The sequence below is a fragment of the Urtica dioica genome, chromosome 9 (assembly GCF_054948205.1).
Source record: "Urtica dioica subsp. dioica isolate 48M chromosome 9, U.dioica_male_clone48M_v1_H2, whole genome shotgun sequence".
In the NCBI taxonomy this organism is placed as follows: Eukaryota; Viridiplantae; Streptophyta; class Magnoliopsida; order Rosales; family Urticaceae; genus Urtica; species Urtica dioica.
In genome coordinates, this window is record NC_142764.1 from 27,558,646 (window position 1) to 27,568,973 (window position 10,328).

At 32.9% G+C, this 10,328-nt stretch overlaps 3 protein-coding genes across 3 annotated transcripts; 1 reads left to right on the forward strand and 2 right to left on the reverse strand.

Annotated features, from left to right (window-relative positions):
- The first annotated feature begins 565 nt into the window (after positions 1–565).
- LOC149386423 (HMG-box (high mobility group) DNA-binding family protein) lies at positions 566–2,990 on the forward strand. The gene is made up of 6 exons (XM_089625347.1): positions 566–750; positions 1,078–1,251; positions 2,008–2,065; positions 2,206–2,250; positions 2,402–2,482; positions 2,588–2,990. Exons 1-6 carry the CDS (start codon positions 683–685, stop codon positions 2,636–2,638), a joined length of 477 nt encoding a protein of 158 aa, XP_089481473.1. The 5' UTR covers positions 566–682; the 3' UTR covers positions 2,639–2,990.
- Positions 2,934–4,728, reverse strand: LOC149386424 (uncharacterized protein ycf23-like). Its single transcript, XM_089625343.1, has 8 exons — positions 4,405–4,728; positions 4,261–4,326; positions 4,072–4,146; positions 3,831–3,893; positions 3,591–3,740; positions 3,392–3,499; positions 3,169–3,291; positions 2,934–3,088 (listed from the first exon to the last, which is right to left on the reverse strand). Exons 1-8 carry the CDS (start codon positions 4,603–4,605, stop codon positions 2,957–2,959), a joined length of 918 nt encoding a protein of 305 aa, XP_089481469.1. The 5' UTR covers positions 4,606–4,728; the 3' UTR covers positions 2,934–2,956.
- A 4,990-nt stretch (positions 4,729–9,718) lies between these two features.
- LOC149386425 (uncharacterized) lies at positions 9,719–10,322 on the reverse strand (the record flags this gene model as incomplete). Its single annotated transcript, XM_089627085.1, has 1 exon — positions 9,719–10,322. A coding segment is annotated over one exon (162 nt), but the record flags the coding sequence as incomplete, so codon positions are not given.
- Positions 10,323–10,328: the final 6 nt, after the last annotated feature.

A 10,328-nucleotide genomic window follows, 5' to 3' on the forward strand; every position in this document is an offset into this window, starting at 1 on the left:
ACAACGCTTGTAAGGAGTCCTATTGAAACCGAGAAATATAGGCCTGCCTGCCACCCACACCAGAATAAATGAAGTTTTCCGAAAAAACCTGCTAGTGGAGTCATGTTAACCTGTAGAGTTTCCTCTTCGAACCATAATGCACAGACAAAAAAAAAAGTGTTAGGAGTTTTGGACGAAAGCAAATATTGCAAGTTAGAGCATCTTCAATCATAAACATTTTTTTTTAAGGCACAATCAATCATAAACTTAAAAATGCATTCTTTTACACTTTAAAATATATATTTTTTAAATTAAAGACTATTTTATCTCTAATCTAATACCTCATTTTTAACACTAAAGCACATATTCCATTGATAACATTAAATAAAACATATTTCTTATTTATCTATTATTTTAATAATTTAAATATTTATTATATTACAGTCTCATATATTTAACTGATGTCTTCTGTGTCTAATATCTATTCATATTATTCAATTTAATTTTTTCTTTAGCAGTATAAAATTTACCCATAAATTTTGAGTTGCGGCGAGATTACGGTACAAAATTCAGGTATAAAAAGTTATTTTCCACTTATGCCGTGACACCCCAAAACGAATGTATTCAAACATCAGCGAATAAACGACATCGTCTTCTGTTTTCGTTAAAAGCCAGACTGGGGGGAAGAAAATTAGAGACAACAATGGCGAAGGAAGCTAAAGCCTCGCGGAAATCTCGCTCATCCGAACAACCCACTCAAACACCTTCGAAGTAATCGTCTTTCTCCTTCGTCCTCTGTTTATTTCCTCAGAAAACTCGGAAACTGAAAGAGAAAATAAACAATGGAAAAAGCTACACAGAAAGGAGTAATATTTTCACTGGCACTGTATTATACTATGACCTTGTCGAGAGAGAGAAATAAAGACCATCTTTTCTTGTTAGGTTATGTAAGAAAAATAGAAAATGATCGTGAAATGTAGGGTAAATTTTTACTACGTTTTTTGCCCCGTACTTTGCCTCTGATTTCTGGTGATTCGATGGTTAATTTTACGAAAGATAGTTGCTTGAATAATTGTTTTTTATTATTATTTTGGGTAGCAGAATGGTTCTGAGGGTAAGATCAAGTGATGCCACCAAAAGGGTTGGTAGCCAAGAGGAAACGACATTGGGTTCTACAAAGAAAACCAATACCAGACATCAGAAGAAGAAGCAAATCAAGAATTTTGATGCCAATAAGCCTAAGAAACCACCAACGGCTTTCTTTTTCTTCTTGTAAGTCTCTTCACGCGTATCTCGTAATTCTTAAAATGCATAATGCTGACTTGTGAAATTTTTCGACAATCGTTCTTGCGATAAGCTTTCCGAATTGCTTGGACACATGTGTTTTGATACTAGTTGATACGTTGTCGCTGAAATGCATTCCCGATCTCTGGTTTTCTCTTTTTTATTTTATCACCTTCATCCCAGTGTTGCAGAGTTTTACAACTTGCTGTTGAACACTGGTTTTGGACTAACGGGCTTTCGTCGTTCTTTGCGGTCTCTCGAAACATAGAGAACGATTTATTTATTTTGTTTATTTTTGTTCAATGTTCATCTTCATATTGCAGTCATTGCTGACATGAGGGCATAAAAGCCGTAACAGTGTTGTGTTTGTGCTTCAAATTTCTCGTTGTCAGAATTATGGTTGTCCTTCGCAAAATTGTTTACCAAGTTTGACATGTTGAGTATTGTTGAAAGAATGATGGATAAAATATAAAATTTTAGCAAGTATGGCTTTTTTATTTACCTTAGTGTAAATCTAGACACTTTAGTCCTTAAATTTGATCTGGCTTTCAGTAAATAAACGAATATGATGTAAAATGATAGCTTTGGAATTAATGACAATATGATAATTTATGAGCCATGTAAATGCATAAAGAAAAAAGTTCATTAGAAATATGAAGTTTACGAAGTTTCTTACATAAACTTCTTCCACCAAATTTGATGTGTTTTTTTAGCCATGGACTAAACTTTGGTATAACTCTCTAGGGAGAACTTTCGGAAGGAGTTTCAAGAGCAAAATCCAGAAGTCAAGGCTATGAGAGACGTGAGTGTAGTGATTCGATAGAATTTTGACTGTAATTTGACCGACTGGGTAGCTCAATGTGAGGTCGTGGATTGGAGAAAAAAAAAAAAGAGACTAATTTTGCTTTCAGTCCTTGATTTACTCGTGTTGATTTCTTTCAGATAGGAAAGGCGTGCGGAGAGAAGTGGAAAACGATGACGTACGAGGTTTGTGCTATACGCTTTCATCACACGATTTCTCAATCTGTTTTACTTTGCCAATCAACTGTCTGTTGGCTCTTCAGTTTATTTCCTCACTCTCACTCATCTTAAAAGTTTGGTCAAATGAAGGTTTTTTTTTTTTTGGGGGGGCTTACAGGAGAAGGTTCAGTATTACGATATCGCCACTGAGAAACGAGCCGCATTTGATACGGCCATCGCAGAATATACGAGGAGAAACGTAAGCCAAGTTTTTGCTATTATTTTTCGACCATTGACCTCGCGAGCTAGTTATCAGGTCTGCATGGTTTTGCTTTAATTGTATTGAATTCCGATTTTCTTGCAGGAAAGCAGGGAAGATGAAGAGACCGAAGACAACTCGGACTTCGACTTGTAGTCCATAGTAGTTATGATTATGATGTAGAGCTTGTAGTTGTGTTGTATATCTGAGAGCAACAAACCCTACACATTACATCTCTTATAACTTAACTGAATGCATTTGCTTTTTCAGTTGACTCGGAATAAAATATTGATTTTCTCCGAATTGTCACCACCTAAACATCTTGTTAATTTTTTTTTTTTTAATGTTATTATTTTGCATCGGAGGACATGCTGTTGACTGTTGGAAACGATCAAAATGTGCTAATTTATTCTTTAGTACACGAGGAATAATTCTTCTATAATCCCCACCCAAAAAAAAAAAATTGCACGGAGTTTATTTAAGCTTCAGACTCCGCTCTTCAGTCGAGGCATGAGTCGCAGCGGCGAGTAGCGAATCGGAAATGTTCCTGACCTCCGCGATCATCGCGATCGTGTCGTTAAGTTTGTTGATCGCCGATCCCACACCCTGCACCAAGACACAGACTTCAGTATAGGGGAGAGAGAGAGAGAGAGAGAGAGAGAGAGAGAGCAGAGTTGGTCACACACCACGCCAGAAGCGCCAGCTGTGATGGCCAACGGGGCGGTGACGGAGCTGAGTCCAGACGAACACATCACCGGAATCTTCACAGCTCGTGAGATTGCATACGCCGCAGCCAGTGTCGCCGTTGCCTAAAAGGTGAGCCAGTCCAACATTGATATTTTCTTCTCTTTTATCGATTCATTTATGAACGAAAAATATTGGAATTTAAAAAGAAAGAAAAAATCTCACTTTTTCAATCAAACCGTAAACGCCGGATTTCGAAGGGTTGGAGCATTTCCCTCCTTCGGTTTGGATGACGTCGACGCCTTCCAGCTCCAGCTGTTCTGCCAGCTTGACCTGTTTTTTTATTTATTTATTTATTTATATTCGAATACGGTTCAGTGTTTAAGGGAATATGAAAATGGTGATTTTTATTAGTCTTGTAGACCTGATCGGGGAGGCTGAGAGTGTGAGGGACAGTGACTGATAAGGTCACCGAGGGAACGATCCTTTTGGTCTCCTTTGTTAGGCTCAATATCTGCTCCGGAGAGAAGATCACGCCACTCTCGTAGAATGAATCGTAGTTTCCAATCTCGATCTGCATCGATTAGGATCGAGAGAGACAATGAGAAAGCAGTCGGATCGTATTCATTATATATATATATATATATATAATGACGAGTCGAACCATTGTTGCCCCGGCATCTACTGCGGCTTGGAACGCTGTTGGGTCTACAGAGGAAACACAAATCTGGCCAGAAAAAGAGAGTTTGAGTCCAAAGTTACAGAGCCTGAACTATATTGTGATTTTTCTTTACAAGCAAGGTTGTGATAGATAAGTGCTCTTCTTGTTAGTTCTTATTGTTTCTCCAATCTTCTTTCTTGCAACTAAGATTGTTCTCTTTTTTTTTATGGGGGAATTGATTTACCGGAAGAGAAGTCAAAGTAAGAGCAAGTTTGACCAATTCTGGGTCACAGGCTATATCCACATGAGTAGCTCCACCCTGTTCCTCAAAAATAAAAAAAAATAAAAAAAATAAATGTGAAAATAGAACATGCTGTGAGTTATAAACTGCTATAGGGCAAATGAAACAAGTCAAAGGTATTGTTGACCAAACCTTATCTGCAGCAATGACTACTGAGGCAACATTAGCCTTGTCAAAATTGTGGAGGCCTGAGATGATCTGTCAATGAAGAAGATTAAAGTTCAATTCTCGTATAGAATATAAAATAATTTGTAGGGTTGAAAGAGAATTATTTACCTTAAGAGCCTTTCTGTGATGAAACTCCCTCAAGACCTGCTCTTTGGAAGTTGAAAGCAGCGCTTTGGTGAGCGTGAAAGACGAAGCTCTTCTTCTTCTGAGAGAGAAGCACTGCGTTGAAGAGTGGGAATGAGGACGAAGAGGGTTTTGGGCGGAGTTGAGAAACGACAGTGAAGATGTCGAAGCTGTCAAGGACGCCATTTCTGTCTCTCCGTCTCTCTATTCTCTCTCTGTCTCTCGATGTAGAGATAAGAATGGCCTTTCAGCTTCAGTTCAGATATATTGGTTCGAGAGAGCAAAGGATATTTTTGTTATATACACCAGCTATGAGCCTATTATATCGACATGTCATGTGTATAAAAAGGTAGAACCACGGCATGCATAGAAGCTTCAGAGGTTTTTTTTTTATTCATGGCTAGAAATCTTTAGTAAATTCGAGGGAACGTCTGATCCAAAAAAATTCATGAAAAGATTAATGTTGACATGAAACACATTGCACGATAAAAATTGTTTATTTGGTATACTGATTAAATACTATATATTGCATGGCGCAATACTAGAAAAGTTTATACAAATGAATTATTTGAAACTAACTAATTAACAAAATATTATAAGTTACATTGTCAAAAAAATTATTTCCCTCTCAATAAAAAATATTGGCATTGTTTCCGAGCAATTTATCATTGAAACTTGTTATTTGCATACTTTTGAGAATTTTTACTATTCACTCATTTTAAACAAACTTGAATTCTTTTACAAATTCAATTGATTATTTAACTATAATTAGTAAACAATGATCATTATTTTAAGAAGAAACCATATCAATTAGCCAAATTGCTATCCTCTATTAAAATTATAGCCAAACTATTTAAATAATTAAATAAATAGCTCAATGTATGCCTATATCTCCATTATATGTTGCATGCATCATATCTTAATTTTAGCTACTTTCTTAATTTTTAAATAATTTGGCTAGAATTTTAACGTATGGGGATTTGAATGGGCTATACGACTAACTCCCCCTTATTTTTATTACATTACATTATTTAAAAATATTTCCACTAATTAGGCAGTGGTGAAGTCACATGAAATTTTCCCTCTTGATTTTTTTTTTTTTTTGTGGAGTTACATGAAATTTTCCCTCCTAATTTTGTTTTCTTCATATTTGTCCATGGTTACAATTTTTTAATCCGCCACTCATGAAGTAGGGTAGTTATTATTGTTATTTGATGAATGAAAATCCGGTCAACAATTACTTTTTTTTTAAGAAACCTATATTTTGTTAAAGTAAAATAAAATAAATTTCGAGAAATAATATGATCGAGTAATTTTTGTACACGGCATGCTCAAACACATGTATACAAACGTATACAAAAATAACCAACGTTCTACTAAAAAATAAAAATAAAAAAAAATAACCAACGTTATAAACTTGTAACAAAGCAGTCAAAATTGTAAGTTTTTTTTTTTTAATAGCAAAAATTTAGAGGTTGTTTATAATTTTTTTGACAATATCTATATTGTTTCCATTGTATTTACCTCTATGTATAAATTTATTTGAGAAAGTAAAAAAAATAAATAAATAAATAAATTATAACACTTGGTATTTGCTAATTTTTGTAAATTTTAATTATTTCACTAATTTTAAATAAAATTTAGTTATTTTATACAGATATTAATTTCAATAGATATTTTAATTATTTCACAATCTCCTTTTCAGCCTATGAAATGGGGAGAAAAATAGCGTGACGATTGCTATTACGAAGATAATGTGGCTTAGACGAAATTGTCCTTGTTTCAATCAAATTAAACGTGTAGAAGTCTATGCGAATGATTAAAGCCATCAATTTGGAAACTAAAGGAACTCCAGGCGTTGAAATTCACAAGACCTTGGAACACAAGAATCACGACAGTGAAAAACATAGTTGTGATACAATAAGTCTTGTTGAACTCCAGCTAACGCCAATTCCCACACGCCAAGTAGTAGAAAATTGACGAGCCTACTATTGTTCACAATCACACCATGCCAAAATGGTGTTATAATTTTTTTTTTTATATATATAATTTATTCTCATGCATAATATATTATGATTATCTCATAAAATTTATTTGTTAAAAAATATGATGACATATATATATAATATATATCAAATTAATATTGTTTTTATATGATTATTCAAAATATTAAATATATATATATATATGATTATTTAACATAAACGTTGGTTATATAACAATGCTACTTTACAACTCGCATCTGGTCCGAAAGGAAAAAAAAAATACATTGATTTGCAATCCCTGTTTTACAATTTAGGTCGAAGACTACGAAATCTGAGAGAGTGCAAAACTAAAGGAGTGTGTTTGAGTATCCAATTTGTAGTTGAATTGGTTCCTAATCTGAGAGACACCAGAAGTTCTGTTAAATTTTTTACATGAATTGAGAGAATGTAATTACAATTTCAGACATGAATCTTGTAGAGAGCAATATATATATATATATATATATATATATATATATATATATATATAAAGAGAGATTAAATAAAATTAAACTCGATGACTAAATTAAAAAAAAATGCAAAACAATGAATTATACTCAAAACTCAAAAGCAAAAGAAATTCGAAATCTCTTCTCATTCTCATTCTCACTTCTTGTGTTTGCGTGGAGAGATTTATGAGTAACAAAAGTACGAACCCAAACTCTGAAACAAAGACATTCTCATAGCTTGCTATTAACAAAGACAATCTGGCTAACTATTGAGAAAGCCAAGACAAAGAAACCAGCTCCTCTGTACCTCAATGGCCTCAATCTGTTGTAATCCGCTTGCCCTGTTCAATTCATTATCAATAAATTAATGAATAAAAAAAGAAAGACAAAGCACATGACAAGAGTTATTGAATGTATCAAAACATTTCATTTCCATTAAAGACTTGTCTTAACTAATTAACCTACAACTTAGAGATAAAATCAGACCATATTTGACCATCAATCATAAACTCATCAAAGGAAATTGCACACTTCAAAAACTAAATAAAATTTCTTACCTTAATCGTTTCTCTCAGTCATGTCATCGAGCATGTGATGTGCTTCTTTGACCTGTGTTACATTTTCTAATTTTTTTTTAATATATAATTACCATTTCCACGAACATTTTCCAAGGATATTCATCGTAATGATTTGATGGAGGGAAGCTTGGCTGTCGGTGATCGCCGAAACCCTAACTCAATTCAGATTTGAACTTCATAAATCAAATTAGGGGTGTTCATGAATATTGCTAAACCGAACAATCCGATCATCCAAACCAAACCAGACTCTTTTTAAAACTGCATCTTAAAACCCGATGAAGTTTGAGTTGTAACCAACCCAAACCGCAATTGTTTCGAGTTGGTTTGGTTTTTCATAGTCGTGAGATTGGGTTGAATAAAACCAACCCAACGGTATTAATCTTTTAATTTGTTTAAGATTGTAAATATTTTATATGTGCTATTGTTAAAAAAAACTATAATTTTTTTTAATAATATTATAATTAAAAAAAAAATAGTAAGCATTATAGTTTATTATTTGCGAATACATTAAGATTTGTTAATTAAAAGTATGCGTAATTTTTATTTTAGTTTGTAAATTTTTTAAAAATAAGTAAAATTTTGATTTCATGTATTTGTAAATAATAAAGTATAATAATGACTATTTTTTATTTAATTATAATATTATTAAAAAAAATATCAATTTTTTAGTGTGTTGGTTATTGTTTCAGTAACCGTTTAAGCGAATGCTTACGTCATTTCGTATGGATGGCTGTTTGGCCATTTATCTTGTCGTTTTCAACTATATCTGCTATTTATTCATACAAATGCGATTGTTTGTCGTTTCGGCTCACAAAATTGTGTGATTTTATATATAAACTAAGGTTCGGGAAATCAACACCCACATTCGAATATATCTCTCTCTCAAAAATTGTTTATCGTGAAATTTGTTCTGGCCTACGGTTTTTTCTTTAGTGTATCGATCCTAGTGCACTTCGAACTCAGATAGGTCATATCTTACGGTATAACCTTCAAATATTTCATAAATGCAAGTGATATATAAAGAAAGTTCATCCCATATGTAATTCAAACCCATAGGTCTCTTCAACCCGACGATATTTCCAACATAAACCCACCTTTGCATGTGTGGTAGGAGAACGACAACGTGTTCGGTTCGTCTCATAAAATACATATATATACATGCGTAAACTTTTTAAACATAAAGCTAGACAAGTGTAACAATGCCATGTTAGTATTACATCATATCAAAGCTATTTTCTCGTGGACCACATACGTTTTGGACGTAACATTTTGTTTTATTTCTTAACGTCCAAAAGTTTGTTCCCATCGAAATATTGTTGACAACCTAATTAAACCTATCAAATTTATTTATTTTCACGCATAATTAATGTTTATTAAAATAGTATATATATGGTTATTCTAACTGCCTCTACCCACCAAAATTCTGAATTAAGAAAATATTCTATACGAAATCGTAAAAATGAATTTATCCAATTTGTTTATATATTATGGCTTTCCAAATATTCCTGGCCGATAGATTGGCCATATGATCCAGCTCTCTCTAGTCTTTGTTGAATTCACCAAACTTTTATCAAATTAATAAATATATTTTTACCCCATCACTCAAAGTCACCAAATACTTGCATATATATGTGTGCAAAGTGATTATTATGCTTGCAAGCAATATATATATATATATATATATATATATATATATATATATATATATATATATATATATATTCAACTAGATTTCGATATATTTTTATAGTGTAGATATTAAGTTTTACATACACCACCATATATATGACAACTGCAAATTATATTCTTATCTTGATTACAAGAGTGCATATATAGGTAACCAAAGCATTAATTAATTAATTTATTAAAAATGTAGGATATATGATTTGGTTAACTTGCTTAGGATTATCTGGATTTTGATCTGTGGTTCAAACCTGAATGCAAGATATACGATGTGACAGCTCAACGAAGTAGTGAGAAACAAGTAAAACTAGTAATACTACTATAGATTTTTACGAAAATGTGGAAATATATTGGCAACCAAATTTCCAGCTCAATTTCAAATTAGTTTTCGTTCTCTTTTTTACTACTGATTAGTGAAAACTACTACACGCAAATCTAGCTAATCATCTTCCATGAGTACGACCCCAACAAGAAGAAAAGAAAATAATGGTGATCAACTAACAAAGTTAAATGAATAAAAGAACTTATTGGCTAGCCTTTACAAAAAATAAAATAGTAGAATACAGAATAAAACAATTTTGAATAGAGATGAAAGAAATCAACTCTGACCATATACATATACTGCGTAGGTCTAGAAGATATATATACAATACAAAGACGGTTACATTGAAATTTCTTCCATTATCAAACACAACTTGACCATTTCTTACGGTTGACATAACCAAAGATTTAACCAAGAAATTGGACATTGAGAACCATAAACATATCAACATATATCATAAGAAGAAACAGAAACATAATAATCAATAGAAGAAATAAATTAACGTACTAATTAATCATATAATTACACCCTCAAAACTCCCAAAAAAATTTCATTAATTTCCAAGGAGCTCCGAAATTGCTATGTACGATCGAAAATCTTTCAATTCGAACGAACCTGGCCAATCTTTCAACGGTCTTAAATAATTAATGGCAAGCCCTTCTTTGAAGTTTTTTTTTTTTTCTTCTCAAAAGTTGCAGCCGCACAAGAGGTAGAAGAAAGCGAGGGTGAAGACCAAAACGACAGCCTCAAACAACGAAACGACTTTAAACAGCACGTTGTGGATAAACGACACGTGGATTCCGCCCACCTTCCGCCACTTTGACGCCGTCCAGAAGATCTTCCACCTCGGCAC